The following is a 15,797-nucleotide window of genomic DNA, read 5'->3' as shown; positions in this document are numbered from 1 at the left end:
AAACGCTCAGGGATTTAAGAGCGCACAACAGAAACTGCATGCACAGCCCCTGACCTAAGAGAAGGAGCACACTAGCCAAGGAGAGACCCGACCAAAGACTTGCCGAAAAAGCTCAGAGGACTCCATGCTCTAGGTACTATAACCCAACATCTGCTGGGGCAGGTGGCTGCAAGTCAAATACAGAAGCAGGAATGGGTAAAAGGCTAAAAAAAAGTTTCTTGTGTTTTACTGGCAAGCCCCAGGCTCCTTGTTCCAGCAGTTGTGGATACTACGATTTAGGGAACGTGTAATCTCTATAGACTGAAAAAATAAATCTGATGAGGTTCACCAAGGACAAGGGCAGAGTCCTGCACTTAGGACGGAAGAATCCCATGCACAGCTACAGACTGGGGACCGACAGGCTAGGCAGCAGTTCTGCAGAAAAGGACCTAGGGGTTACAGTGGATAAGAGGCTGGATATGAGTCAGCAATGTGCCCTGGTTGCCAAGGCGGCTAATAGCACATTGGGCTGCATTAGTAGGAGCATTGCCAGCAGATGGAGGGAAGTGATTATTCTCCTCTATTCGGCATTGGTGAGGCCACATTTAGAGTATTGTGTCCAGTTTTGGGCCCCCCACTACAAAAAGGATGTGGACAAGTTGGAGAGAGTGCAGCGGAGGGCAACGAAAATGATTATGTGGCTAGAGCACATGACTTATGAGGAGAGGCTGAGGGAACTAGGCTTGTTTAGTCTGCAGAAGAGAAGAGTGAGGGGGGATTTGATAGCGGCCTTTAACTACCTGAAAGGGGGTTCCAGGGAGGATAGAGCTAAGCTGTTCTCGGTGGTGGCAGATGACGGAACAAGGAGCAATGGTCTCAAGTTGCAGTTGGGGAGGTCTAGGTTGGATATTAGGAAATAGTTTTTCACTAGGAGGGTGGTGAAGCACTGGAATGGGTTACCTAGGGAGGTGGTGGAATCTCCATCCTTAGAGGTTTTTAAGCTGCGGCTTGACAAAGCCCTAGCTGGGATGATTTAGTTGGGGTTGGCCCTGCTGTGAACCGGGGGTGGGACTAGATACCTCCTGAGGTCCCTTCCAACCACAGTCTATGATTCTATGAGCCATAGCTCCTTGCTGCTCCCATGGGCTGGCTCAGACTCCAAGGAGGGTGGCCCCAGAGACACCTGGGTGCAGTGGGACTGGCTGGGCAGCTGGCACAGGGCTGGCAGGGATTAGCCTCTTTGGGGACATGTCTTAGTAACTGAGGGTCCTGAACAGCAGATAGAGGCATCTACTGACGTATCCTTTTCTGTCACAAGCTCCCCACCTCGCTTCCCTAAGCGGGGCCCAGCTTCCGCTCCCTGCCCACGTTGGGGGTGGTGTCAGTCATTGCCAGGGCACCTCCCAGTGTGAGCGTGTGCAGCTGTTCCCCAGTCCCATGGCTGTGCTGTGTGTGGGCTACTCGGTGCACGGTGCTGTGCGTCTCCTCCGAGGCCTGCTCCCTCTCTTTGTGCTGCCCAACCTGGGATGGGCTCTGGCTCAGATGAAGGCCTGGGGCGGGTGCAGCTACTGCTTGGTCTAGAGCCACTGGCTGTTCGCATCTGGCTGGCGTGCTGGGCTGAAGATGCCTGCGGGGCAGCTGGCAAGGGCAGTCGCCTGCTAGCACTGAGACTGGTTGCCTGTGGGGTGGTGTGCTTGTGTCTCAGGACCTGTTTCCTGGGCTCAGGAAACAGATGACTTGGACTCCAGTTACATGGTGCCTTGATAGACCAGCGGGCCTTCTGCCCTGGTTGAGGTGGGGCTGGACTCTCTGGTCCTGCTCCCATGGTGCTGTTCAGAGATGAAGGGGCTGCCCTGCAGCAGAACAGAGACAAAAGCCTGGCCCTGAAAGGCACCAACTTTTGGGAACTCTGTGGGTGAATCTCAGTGTTTGCCAGCTTGAGAAGTTTGCTTGGGATGAGATCTTTGGAGGGCACCAGCAGAGCCCAGGCCTAGAGCATCTGTCCTCAGGAAACTGGGGGCCTGTTCCCAGGGGACCGGGCACCTGCTTCTCCCAAGAAAGTGAATTTTCAAGTAAGCAAACAAAAGGTCCTACGCAGTCTCTGTGACATTAGCCAGACCCTGGCCTCATGCTCCCCATGCTCCCCATGCTGTCAGCCATTACTGGCCTGGAGCTGAAAGGAAGCATCGTATCCATTCCCAGCTCCCTTGGCCACCCCATTCCTAGCCTGCACCTTGACAGCACGTGCCATTTATATTTTTGCCACCTGAGAATAAAGCAAACACCCCAAAACATCCCAAAAAATTGCAAAGGTACAAAAATGTTTATTACTGGCAGTGTGTAAATACAAGAAGCCACTAGAAGAGACAGTGGCCGCATGGCTGATGGGCTGGAGATGGTGGCCGCATGGCTGACAGGCTGATGCACCACAGGGGCTGAATGGCAGCAGCATGGGGCCTGGGCCATACAAACAGAACCGCAGGCCAGGAGCAAAGGTAGGGCCCGAGCTACTCTGCAAGAAAGGAGCGTTTAGTGCAGGTCTCTGTAACGTAGCCTGTGCCCACAAAGCCACACAAGCTCTGGGGATGCACTGCTCGCAGGCCAAGCTCCCAAGTGTGAAACACTCCCTGTAAGTGCAAGCCGAGGAGTGGGACCACCCTGATCGTCTCCAGGGAAACTCGACCAAATGGCAAAGCTGAGCCTCTGCCCAGGGAGATACAAGTAAAAGCAAATAGCGTGGATTACAAAATCAGCTACATTTATTTACAAAACGGCAGTGCATCCCTCCCATTCCTGGCATGGTAGTTGCCGGAGTGGCTCCCAGCATGGCATCGTCTAGTCACCCAGGTGCTCAATAGCAGGACAGAGACATGGGAGAACTTGCACCAAGGGAACGCTGGGCTGCATGTGTGCACGTCATATGAGCAGGGGGGAGTGGATCGAGCAAGGGGCAGAGCTACAGCACCGAAGTCAAATAACAGCATCGCTGGCTCCCAGGACGCCAGGATGCAGAACAGAAAACTGATGCCACATCTGTAAACATGGCTGTCAAATTAACACCTGTGGCTGTTCGCAGGCCAGTGGGACTGTCACAAATTTGACTCAGTGCAGCCAGAAAGAATTGAGCACCCCCCCTGAAAGGACAGGCCTTGCCGCCACTGTGCATTAGTCATGTCTGTGCTGAGCAAACGTCTGCTTGGTTTGATTTTTTTCTATCATTTATTATTTCTTTAAAAAGTAGCTGTAGCTATGTTTGTATTTTCCCTGCCTTCACAATCTTCATGTTGACAGTGCTAAAGGAACGGGATTCTCTCTTTGGACAGGAGCCATCCCACTGCAGATAGACTCAAAGCAATATGTGGCCTGTCCTTCCCACTCGGGGTGGGACGCGGCAGCAGCAGTATAAAAGAGAAGCAAGGTTACACCAAAAATAAAGGGTTGGCTTCTGGCCTGTGGACTGATCTACAATCCACTTTTAAAAAACATAATTTCCTCTTGGATTTGTACAAAATAATAATAATAACGGGGCTGGCAGCCCTGGCAGCGTCTTGGGGCTCAGTAGGCAAAGATCACATGGTATGTGACTTGGTGCCCATTGTCCCAGGCATACAGCAGGCGGTCCTTGGGGTTATAGTCTATCTGGGTGATGTAGGAGTACTCGTTCTCGAAGAGCAGCCGCGGGATGATCTGCGTGTTGGTGTGCGTGTCGAAGGCATACGAGATGTTGGCGTTCTTGTGGTTGTAGCTATCCACGGCGTAGAGCACGCCACAGATGACAAAGCAGTTCCCGTAGAAGTTCCGGCGCAGGCCTGTCCGCCACGTGGTCTCCTTCTGGGTACTCAGGTCTGCAGCGTTCAGCTTGCTCAGGACGATGACCTCCTGACTGAAGCCTTCGTAGTTGATGGCTGGGTAAATGACCCACAGGCCATTCTCGTCCACGGCAAAGTCCACGTCAGAATGGCCCTGCCACCGCCACGGCGTGGTCTCCTCGTAGGCCACGTCATGCAGCATGGCCCAGGCAGCCACGTACCTCTGCTTCAGGTCATACTTAATGAGGTTGCGTGTGAAGGCCCGGTTGTAGTAGAGGGAGCCATTGTAGACCGCGTGGCCTGTCCCGATCCAGCTGTAGGGGAGTTTGTAGGAGTTGCTCCAGCGCCCTGGACAGCAGAGACATGACACCAATGAAACCTGGGGCTCTCACCGGGTTCCCCGACCCCTGCCTGTCACTCGGCATCCCCTTCCCTCAGCTCTTAGCCACCCCACTGCCCCCCCCCTTGCGCTCCCCACCCGACACAGCACTGCATTCATTGACTGACATGGCTCCAAATCACACTGGTCTGTCGCCTGCAGGTGTGTGCGTGGCTGCGTCACCATGGTGCCCGCTTGCCTCACTCTCCTTGGGGTGTTGCTCCTTGCAGCACTCCACAGGTAGGGCTGGGCCCAGTCACAGACAGGGACTGAAGCCCAGCTCCTCCAAGGGATTTAGGCACCCACCAGCTTTGGTGGCAGGTAGGCCCCTAAATCCCGTTGAGGCTCTGAGCCCCAGCTTCTGCAGGGAGTCTGGCCCAGCAGGGCACTGAAGCCAGGTCTCTTGAGTTCCAGGCTGGTGCCCGAATCGCTAGCCCTTCCTTCCTCTCCAGCCTGGCCCCCTCACACTCCTTCCTACCTTCAGTCCTGGGATCAAATCATCCCTTTCCCCAGTGGCTAACGACCTGCCACTCGGCTCTGATCGCAGACCCACTCACTCACAGCAGGGAAATGGAGGGGGCCAGGGTAAACTGGGGGAGCTCCCAGGAGCCTTGAAATCACCAGCAACACAGGAACAAGCAACAGCAAGTGGCCTGACCCAGCCAGCTGGCTCAGTGCCCAGGGCACAGATACAGGACCATGAGCTGGGCTCATTACTGTGGTGTGTACTGCCGTAAGCCCTGGGAGCCAGGCGTGCCCAGTGCTGGCGCCGTACAAAGAGATGCACATGCAGCTGGCACACAAACGGGCCCTGGGCAGACTGTCCCCCTGCACAACTGGGAGCAGTATGTTGATCTGTTTATAACACTCGGTGAGCATTTCCAGTACACGCGCCGGGAGGACGAGGAGAGCAGCCGGAGCGCATACCTTGTTTGAAGTTCTCCAGGTTGCGGAATTCAACCAGTGTGTTGCCATAGTAGTAGTTGGTGACGTAGATCCGCTCATCTTTGGCTAGAGGATCCTTCATCCACGCGCCTTCATTCCGCCCGTAAGTGTTCTGGGTGGTGGGCCCCGAGATGGTGGAGAGCGTGTCTTTGCAACGCCCTGAGGCAGGGGAAAAGAGAGATCACTCACCCTGGAGTTACTGGGGATGCACGGGCTGTGCTGAGCCGCTTCTCTAGCCACAGACTGAGGCATCAGCCTACTTCACACAGCCCAGCAACTGCGTTCCCCACCAATCCCAACTGCTTCCAAACCCACGGCCTCAGATTTTCCCCATTGCCAGCCCCGGGAGGCCAGCAGATGTCCTGCCATGCCTCATAGTGCTTCATAGGCACTTGCATGCCTGTGCCGGGGCCTCCAGGAGTCCTCTAGCAGACGGTCCCACTGCACGAGCAAAACCAAAGCCCTTTGGTAAATTATCCCTGTCTGCTCCTGGATGAGACCAGCCCATTCCTCTGCAAAGGGCAGGCAAATGTTCCCAGTGCCATTGCAGCATCTGGGGAGGGTGGGGCAGGCACAGGAGCCGAACTCATGGCCAGTGTCACGGCATAAGGTGCTGAAGCTCAACACTTTCAGGGGAACCTCGGCCGTGTCGCTTGCCATCGAAGCCAAGAGAAATTGGAGGTTTCTTGGGGTTGTCCAAAGCTTGCTGAAATTCAGCGGGTTTGACTGTTACCCCCATCGCCCCAAAGCTTGAGCGTGAGCACAGTGCTTTGGTGTGACTCAGCCCTGGCCCCAGGGGGTGTCTGCCCTCCAGCTGGCGTGCTGTCCCCCGGACGGCGGGGCTGGCTCAGGAGGACCTGGTGTGCTCGGATGTGCTGCAGACCAAGAGCAAGGGGCTACATTCACAAAGGGCCTGGGGCCCTTAGCTGCCTCTTTAGGCCTCTGAGTATCCAGCCGTTAGCACCACTGAGGCTCGCAGACCCAGTGCTCAGCTGCCCCCAGCTCTGCAGCAGCGCAGAGACTTATCCCAAGCCAGCTCAGTTCTGCCCTCAGTTCCTGCGGCTCCTGGCGTCTACCTCCAGGAGAGGTTCACAGCAGGAAATCCTACACAGAGGGATGTGCCTAGCAGCCCACGTCCATGGGCTTTAGGTGCCTGGAGACCTCTGTGGAGCTTCCCCCTAAGCCCCGCTGCTCCCCTCTGAATGTCACTATCTAACTTAAGTGGCTCCCTTCGGCAGATCCCAGTTGTAGGTGGCTGCCTCGCCCCATGCTATGAATGGAAGCCTGGGCACCTCACTGGGGGCAGAGGATTCCACTGGGTAGCAAGGGAGGGAAAAATTACAGTGCCTAAATCCCAGTGTGAACCTAGCCCCAGGGCTTTGGCAGAGCTAAGGGAGGAGGCTGCCCTGCATCTGGCTACCCACTAGCGCCTTCTCTTTCAAAGAGCCTGTGACCAGGTGTACTGGTGCCTTTGAGAGGCCTCGCGTTCCTACCACACCCCGCCCCAGAAAAGGAGCAGTGAGAGTGGGTACTCCATGCCTGCCTAGAGAGGCTCCAGGGAAGCAGCCAATCAGAGCGCAGCAAGCCCACTTAAAAAGGAGCCACATGGCCTAAGCAGGACAGTTGCTGGCTCGGACCAGTGGGATGAGGATGGGGGGAGAGGAGTTTAGCACTTCATCCTTACGGTCAGGGGCTACGTGGGAGTGGCCCACGGAATAGCAGCAGCAGCAGCAGCAGAGTGACAGGAAATAGTATGGGGCTGCTATCCATAAGGTCCCTGGGTCGGGACCCGGAGTAGTGGGTGGGCCCGGGTCCCTCCACCAGCCCCGGTAGAGTGGCCTGAGCTCTGCGAAGGGGATAAGGCTTGTTTAGAGGCCCAAGTGATGGGCAGGACTTAGAGTCCCCAGAAATGAAGCCCTGGGGTACTGCTCTGTGGCAGGGCAGACACGGACTTACAGCGAGCCCAGAAGGGGCTGAGGCCGGCGGGGAGACAGGCCAGCAGAAACCAACAAGGGCACAGGGACAGACCCTGTCGGACCTTTTATCCCGGAAGGGTTTGTTCCTTCATGTGTTTAGCCGGTGTATGACTCAGCCAGAGGACTGAGCCACTGAAGACCCGCCTGACAAGGACAACGACCACCTGGGGTGCCGTGAGCAGAGTGTGGAAGTTTCACGCGGCTCGATGGGAGGTGCCCAGGAGAGGTGAGTGCACCCCTTCACAGAGCCCATTTCACTGTGTAGGCACAATTCTTCAGGAGCTGCCCCGGCTAGGCCCTGACAGCCCCATCTAGGGCTGGTGAAGAGCAGGTCGCTCTGGCTGCATGACGGGGCTCGTCTAGGGACTCGATTGGCCAGTGTCTCATTCCCTGACCAATCAGCAAGGGCTGCTTTTGCCCCAGCTGACACTGCACCATTGGCCGGTGCCTGCAACTCATCCGTTGCCCCCTCAGAGCCCCGGCACTTGCCCACACACTCCCCACTCAGCCCCGACATGCCCAGCTGAGCCGTGTCCCACTGAGCCTGCGCAGCCACTGCACGACAGTGCCCCCGCCAGGCACCTGCTGCATCACACAAACCCAGAATCACCAGGCCATGGCCCAGCCTGGCAACGCCAGCCGAATGCCACAAGCCAGCCTGATTCTGTTCTGTGCTAGAGAGGTTCTTCTACCGGGCTCAGCACCAACGTGTCAGAGCCCCTTTCTGTCGTGCTTTAAACACCAATCTGCCATGTGGTGCTTGTTCCCTCATCCTCGCCCCACAGGGGAAGTGTGGGCAATGGAGTGCCTTGTTTCGGTAGGGTTTTTATTTATTCATTTATTAAATAACTATGCCGGTTGCTCTGTGCTTTTATTAGAGACGGCAGGTCAAAGCACCATATCTGGCCTGTGCTGCAGCAGGTGGGAAAGTCTGGAATGGCCCGTAGGTCCCAGGGGAGTTCATTCTGCAGTCTCTGACCACCCTGGAGAAGATTTTGTCTCTGTACAGACAAGCTTTGCCCCGATTGCTGAGACATCCATTACACCAGCGGAGTGGAGTTGCTGACCGTGGTCTTTGTGCTGGGGATTTAGACGATATTTTAGGTACCCTGGGCCCATGCCAAGAGGCACTTTGACAATAAGGACTGAGACCTTGACCTTGACTGGCTACTCTATGGGAAGCCAGTTTAGAGCGTGGAGGACAGGTCTGATAGTCCCCGCAGCCTGTGTCACTGAGGAGATGTGCTGCAGTGTTCTGTACTAGTTGCTATTTCCTAAGTGCTGAAAGATGCACGCCCAGGTATATCACACTGCTGTATCCAGCTAGAAGGTGATGAAAGCATGAATTGCTGAAGCCAGCTCGTCATCTGCCAGGATAGGATGTCTTGCTCAAATTCAGTGTCACCCATCTGTCCTTCATCCATGAGCTGAGCTTATCTAAATACTGGGCCACTCTGGTAAGGTGTAGCTGTCTGTGGTGAAGGAGAGGTAGAGCTGTGTGTCATCTGCAGACTGCTGGCCTTTGAATCCATGTCATCTGACCGGTTCATCTGGTGGCTGTGTGTAGATGGTGCAAAGGACTGGAGAGAGACTTGATCCTGGTGGAACCCCACAAGGGCAAGGTCTGGGGTGGAGAATAGTTTCCCATCGCTATGCACTGGGTCCATCCCCGCATGAAGGACTCAGCCCATGTCAGTGCATTACCCTAGACCTCTTTCAGCTTTCTCAGGCAAGACAGCAGTATCTCCTGGTCAAGTGTTGACATGGCAAAGAGGGCCAGGAGTATGAGAACAGATGTCTAGCCTCTCTCCAGTGACAGCTGGAGATCATCCATCAGTGCCACTGAAGCTGTTTCAGTTCTGTGTCCTGGCCTGAATCCAGATTGTGCTGGGTCTAGACTGTTACCCTCCGTTAGACGAGCTTGTGGCTTGCGTCTGTGAGTTTCCCAGGAATGGCAGGATGGACACTGGGCTAGGTGGTTAGGACTGAAGTATCCAGCATGGGTTTCTTCACTGTTGGGTGGACCAGTGTGTGTGTGTGTGTGAGTGAAGGAGGAAAGGACGATTCCTTCCCTTCATGAGGTGCTGGCTGGTTTGGGCCAGAGAGGCACCAGTTGCACACGCCTCTTTCACAAGCTAGGAAGGACTTAGGTTGGATTCACTTCTTTAGCATGTCCAGGACTTCTGGAGGTCTGAGCGGGCTGACCTCTGGGAGTGTGGGTGGCTACAGTGTGTGGGTGCGATGGCGAAGCCAGGCTGTTCGAGAAGGCTTCTCCGTTGTGCGTGATCCTTTCGGGAATGTGGGCAGCGCTTGCTGCTCAGCTCTGTGGCAGGCTGTAGGCACGCAGGATTGATGGCGTGATTTACTCCCCTAGATAACTGAATGAGATGGAGGCTGGTGGAAAGGGCCTCTTGACCGGTCATACAGCCCAGCACAAACTATGAGGAATGTGTTCTATTTGTTGGCTGAATCAGCCTTTTTTCTGCCATCACTGCTCAGGTTTCTGCCTGTCTCTCTTCACCTGGCCCAGGGTGGCAGTAAGCCCAGGAGATCTGTGAGAGCCATTGGGAGGAAGAGGCTATTTGAGCAGTGGAAAGGCTCTGATCATTGCCTTAATGAAGGGGGGGGGTTCTCCTCTGTCTTGCTGTCTAAGTCAAAGATGAAGGACAGGGTGTGATCAGCTGGCTGGGCTGGACCAGTGCTGACCTGGGAAAATCCAGGGAGGCACATGAGGAGAGTTTTTGGGGATTGCATCTGCAGCCTTGTTGTGTCAAAATCTCCCCAGATGACATGGCAGGGGAATTCCACCACCATGGCCGGCCCGGTGTCGGGAGCTCCTCCAGGATTCCTGGAGTCTGCGGTGGTCTGGAAATGAGCCTAACATTCAGGTTGGCTTTACCTCAGGTTCCTACTGGCAGGTGAACAGATTGAAATGAAGCTGTCTCACCTGAGTCACCTCTCTCCCGCTGGGTGTTTGCGGGGCAGAGGAAGGCTGTGCAGGCTGCCCGTTGCCCCGCCGAGGTCTGGGAGGTGTGAATGCCCTGGGCAGACGAGGTGGGCTGGCTCAGGGCTTCCATCATTGTCCAGCAAGGTCCTGGTGATGCTGGCCACACCAGGTGCTTTATCACTGATGGGCTCATATGTTGTGTGTTATTTGTTAGAGACCAGCGCTCAGCCAGGCTGCGCCAGCCAATGCCCGGCCAGGCAGCCTTTGAGCACCCTGGCCATGTCCAGCCAGAATAGCAGAGGGCATTTGTGAGTGTCAGGGGAAACGGCCAGGGGCTTGTGTGTGTGTGTCAGGGGACAGCAGAGCGCATCTATGTGTGTTGGGGGGAATTCTGTGAGTGTGGGGGTGCGAGTGTTGGGGGATTGTGTGTGAGTGTTGGGGGTGCAAATGTTGGTGGATTGTGTGTGAGTGTTGAGGGCGTGTGTGTTGGGGGTGTGAATGTTGGGGGGATATGTGTGTGTGTGTGTGTGTGTGTGTGTTGGAGGACAGCAGAGTGTGTGTGTCGGGTGATGGCAGGCAGCAGGTGTGAGTGTCCAGGGGACAGCAGGGCTCCTGTGTGTCTGTCGGGGAGAGTAGAACAGCAGGAAGGAGGGCAGGGGGCACGTCCATGCCCTCCACGGGCTGGAGACACACCAAGTCCCAGTTGCTCTGCCCTCCATGCTAGAATGGGCATGGGGCAAGGACAGCGTGACGATGATTGCAGTCCAGTGGTCAGGGCACTTGTGGGAGACGTGGGTTCAAGTTCCTGATCCCTGCTCTTCCTAGGTAGAAGAGGACGTGGACCTGGGTCTCCCCCAGCATGGGTGGGCACCCCCTCCTTGGTTTCCAGTGAGAAAGGACCATCGCCTTGGGTGCTCAGCAACAGGAAAGGCTTCCCAGCTGTGATTCCGAGGTGCAGATAGGGGCCTCTCTTCTGTCCGTAGGTGCCTACATCCCTTTGCTAGGCAGGTCTGGGGCCACACCCTCCCCATCATTTCCCCCCAGCTTCCCTAGGCAGCTCCTGGCTCAGCATGCTGGCTTCTGGGAATCTTTTGGTTCTTTAGGCCCCTCACTTCTCCATGCATCATACAGGGACCTGGGCAGTGGGGGCCCCAGCTCTAGGCACTGCAACTCTCCGCCCATGTCCCAGTTCATGCAGGGCAATGCTAGCTGAGCAAGGAACTGACCACAGGCTGTCCAAATGCCAGCCCAGTACCCTAGCCACAGGGCCACCCTTCCCCTGCATCCACATACGCAACCTTAACTCCAGCTGGTGTTGGGATCCACTATGCCAGAATATTGCTGTTCACGCTTCTTTGCAAAGCTGGCTTAGAACAGAGATCCTGTGACTAGCCCTCCCCAGCGCAGGCACACACACAATGCACCCACATCCCTGGTCACTCTTCCATGGTGGGGCCCCAACACAGTTACCTGGCGCTCGAGGACACAAGCGGAGCAGAGAGCGCAGACTCACCGATGATGCTTCGCAGATCCTCCTCGTCCAGGCTGTGTTTGGGAGTGGCAGGGAGCGTGGGGCTGGCGGGCGTTGGAGGGGCAGTCGCAGCCAAGGCCATGCTCCTTGAAGCGGCAGCACTTGTCCCAGCTGTTGCTGAGAACTGGGCAGTGGCTTTGGGGGTGCTGGCTGCGGGCAGGACCTCAACACTTGGGGGTGCCTGGGTGCCCGTCTGCGTCACAGCTGCTGGTGTCCATGTGGCTGGCTCGTCTACTGCTTCACTGGTGGGGCTGGCTCGAGCAACAGTGGTAGGCTCCAGCATGGCTGGGAGCTGGTCTGCAGTGGTGGCGGGCATTGCCGTGGGAAGCGCTGGTGTGAAAGTAGAGGACAGTGGTGAAGTCATTGTGGCAGTTTCTGAGGATGGCGATCTGCCAAGGGTGGGGGCAGCTTGCGAGAGGTACTCCACCGTGGCGGCGATGTTCTGGAGCGTCAGAGGCCCTCCCGCTGGAGCCGGCTGCCTCGTGGTGCTGCTCTGCTCGTTGCCACTGTGCCGCAAGAGCTGGTCTTCAATCAGCAAATCCACTGTGTGGTCCCCACTGAAAAGCTCGTCCTCTGCCAAGCAAACAAAACACGTATCACGGGGAGGTGCACGGGTAAGCCCAGCCCATGGTGGGATGAGGGATGTGCAAGGAGCCAGACGAGAGAGCCTGTCCTTGCTTGTCATGGTTCATGAGTACCCCAGAGCCAGGCTTGTCAGAGGACACCGCACTGAGTGCTGTCCAACCGCATGGGCGTCTGGACACGTGTAGCACATGTACTTGGGCATGTGTCCCCCCAGCCACCACTAGAGGGCAACAGAGCATCATGCTGGCTGGGCATGTCACACACATTCAGGTGCTTACTAGCACTCACGCCCATGACATCAGCTCATCTGCATGGGCAATACTGTGCTCATTACAGGAAAGCTAATTTACACCTCCACGTCTCAGCCACTTTAACTCCCCTTTTACTTTTGAAATAACATAACTCAAAGTTAGAGCTGCTCAGGCATTTTCCATCAAAATTATTCTTCTGCATAAAATGCAGTTTCCACAGAATTGAAATTTTCCCTCAGGAAATCTAGTTTTGCAGAAAATGTTTGATGTGCTCTCAGGAAAATGTAAACAAATTATTTTCCTTTGGATCGGGTCCCCATTAAACAGTATCTGATCTATGTTGCCACACTGCCTCCCGGGAGTTGTAGTTTCAGACCCTTGTGCCCCCATCCTCCCCCATAGGCCAGGTTCCTTGGCCACACTACACTTACCACGATGCCCTGCAGTCTCCCCTCTAAGTTGTGTGGTGCATCATGGGAGATGCAGTCCAGCCTATAGAAGCGAAGCATGGGTCATGAGACACCTAAACTACAACTTTCCTGGGGCACCGTGGCATCATAGGCAGACACAATTTAGTGTTGAACTGACTCAAAACAACATTTCCAAATTGACATTTCCCAGAACTTTTCACTCTGTTAAAAAATGTCGATGTTTTGCCGTGTCATCCCAACTTGGGATGCAAACTCGACGTATCACCATTTCCCTGGGATGGAAAAACTGATTTTTGCTCAGCTCTACTTAATCCCTGTCAATGGATTCTTCCAAACGTTTCACTTTATTTCAGCTCTGTACACGGCTCTCCTCTGGGGTGAGAACACTTGTTGAGGACTGGCTGTTGGTCTGGATTGTAGCTTTGCATGCCTGGCATAGAAAACTCTTGCAGGTCGCAACACCACTCACTCAGGTTTGGCCCAGTTGCCCTAGGCAGAATCTACCTCCCTAGGCAGGTGCTTAGTTTGCCTATAACAAACCTCCATCATCTCTCTCCCCACTGCACGCCCCTTCCTTTCTGGGCGGGGAAGGGCTGTGGCCAGGCTCTGGTGGGAATCTGCTGTAGGAACTGCCCAGGCTGTGACTGCTGGAGATCACAGCTGGATGCAGGGTTTATGGGAGCACCAGCTCCCACTGCCATCACTTTGCTCTGCACTAGACAGTCAGCACCTCACCTCAGGCAGGGACTGTCCCGTGCTCTGTGTGTACAGTGCTTAGCACAATGCCTCTCCAAGCTGAGAGCAGTTCTTAAAGTGAAAGCACCTGCAGCAGGGGCCGAAATGCCCTTCTTCGCTGGACGTTTGTTTTCAATGTCCTACACATTGTGTTTGACGTGGGGACTCATCAGCCACTTGCCTGCGTTTGTTCGTTTTCAAATCTCCGTGAACTCAGCCTAGCACTCATTCCACAGCAAACAGGACTCTTTTTTCATTTCCAAGGCTGTAAGTCCCTTCTGTAGCCGTTGCCATTGTCTCCCTGGGAGGTCACAGTCCAGGCCTTGCTCATTAGCATCTGCTCTCCCCAAGCAAATATGTGCATTGTTCTGGGGGCTAATGTGGCATGGGGAGGGGGGAGGGAGGGGCTGGCTGTGAGGCTCGGAAGAGCTGTGTCCTAGTCCCAGCTGTCAGTGTCCTGCTGGGCCCTCTTTTATGCTGCCGTTTGGATAAGGACACTGACACACTTTGTAAAGCACATTACGGTCTGTGTATGAGCGTGCTCTGTTATATTATTAACACAATGAACTGTCTGAGCGTGTTTCCTAGTCTAGTCCCTTGCCCTCTACATGCATTTTTCAGTTCCTAGGTAACTGCTGGGCACCTTCTTTTCAGTGCTGCTGAAAAATCAGTCCTGCTACTTTAGGTAAGATGTTCCCCTCGCTCATTTCGTCCTGAATGGCCAGTGTGAGCTCTGCCTGGGACTTAGCTCTGCTCTTGCTTTGGCTGATCCTTGCAAATCTCTCCATTTCAGTTTATGTGAAAAACAGCCCCTAGACAAGAGAGTTCATATTCATCAATGCATTCGATTGAAAGTCGGCTAATTTGGATGGAGTGCTAGGTTTGTGTCACATACAGGAAGTTTATATTCATCGGTATGGTCCTTAGGTGGTGGTGTGTTTATTGCTCTGCTAATATGTTCCATATAGCTTTGTAAATTAAGCATCATACATTCGATTCCACTGAGGTGTTAAAGACAAAGGTTTTTTTCCAGGAGCCTGTGCCTACATGTGGTTTTTCTCACATGCATCTACGTGGGACTTAAGACAACAAATGTAACTGCCAGGATCCGCTTTTCAATATGGAATTGGTTTCCTTCTGCCTTGTTTGGGGATCTCAGTGTGGATACAGCTGGCTGTCCTTCCTGCATGAGCCCTGCACCTGGGCCTTCAGATGATGCCACTGCTGGCTGAATAACATCACAGCATTTTAAAACTAGTGGAGTAGAGACCAGTGTTTGGTGACTCGACTGCCCAATGCCAGGCAAGGTAATTTCCCAGCAATTTCCTTCAAGGATTATTGTCCATAGATAGTTTTTAGCATTAATTTTTCCAATTAGTTTATCATCCTCCTAACTTCTGCAGACCCACTTTAGAGCGTGAAGCAGGCAATTCAACTCTTGCTTTTATTGGATCTAGGTCAGCAGCCAAGACACGTTATGGCCCACAGAGAACATTTCCCTCACTCCAATGTATACCGTGTTAAGTTCAGTGGCAGGTGTTTTCCTCTTGCACCTACAGAATTGTGTATTGTGCTCTGTAAGGTGGCCAGCCCAAATTCAAACACCGTCCATTACCACTAGCACTTTTTTCTAATCCCATCACATCGCTGTGCAAGTGCTCTTCAGAACGCCGGCAGGACGTATTAATTAGTGCGACACACTTATGGGTCACTGCTCTGAATCAGCCGCTCATGTCAGGCCTGACATACTCACTGCACCTCACTCTGTCGTTATTGTCTGTATCTAAAAGGTGTCATGGAAGACATTAGAAAACTAATAACTCACTGATCATTAATATTCTTGCACGATGTATGTACCGGCTATGTACAAAGAGTTATGGACATTCTTCAAATGTGTTTGGCAAGCCATGCATAAGCAGTGTGTGCCCTAGACAAAGGAAAGTGCATTTTCTTTTCTGACCAGCCTGGTCCTCAGACAGAGGTAATGAAGGTCCATTTACATACAAGGCAAACAAATCTAGCAAGTAACACGTAGGGGAGGAGACAGCGTGGCATCTACACCCCAGCGGGAGAGAGAAGCTTGGTCTGGGTTTTACTTTTCAAAGAATACATTGCAAAGGTTTACTGGGATGTAAAGATGGGGGCTGAATCTCTAGTGATAAACAACTGAATTAGCTGATTGTCTATATGTACTTGTACTATACAAGTATTTCAGGTATGATCTTTGCC

General features: G+C 54.1%; 1 protein-coding gene across 1 annotated transcript in view; it reads right to left on the bottom strand.

Moving 5' to 3' along the window:
• Positions 1-2,388: 2,388 nt before the first annotated feature.
• Positions 2,389-15,797, bottom strand: part of OLFML2B (olfactomedin like 2B) — a 53,722-nt gene continuing 40,313 nt past the window's right edge. Inside the window, exons 6-8 of the mRNA XM_067532516.1 lie at positions 11,549-12,139; positions 5,095-5,271; positions 2,389-4,136 (exon numbers count right to left, since the gene is read on the bottom strand). Coding sequence (XP_067388617.1) covers positions 3,535-4,136; positions 5,095-5,271; positions 11,549-12,139 — 1,370 coding nt within the window. The 3' untranslated portion in view covers positions 2,389-3,534. The remainder of the gene's footprint in view (positions 4,137-5,094; positions 5,272-11,548; positions 12,140-15,797) is intronic.

The sequence above is a fragment of the Emydura macquarii genome, unplaced genomic scaffold (assembly GCF_026122565.2).
Source record: "Emydura macquarii macquarii isolate MOO-44397 ecotype Brisbane River unplaced genomic scaffold, CSIRO-AGI_Emac_v2 contig_3287, whole genome shotgun sequence".
Taxonomy (NCBI): domain Eukaryota; kingdom Metazoa; phylum Chordata; order Testudines; family Chelidae; genus Emydura; species Emydura macquarii.
Note: the sequence above shows the minus strand (reverse complement) of the source record. Positions and strands in the feature narration are given on the sequence as shown.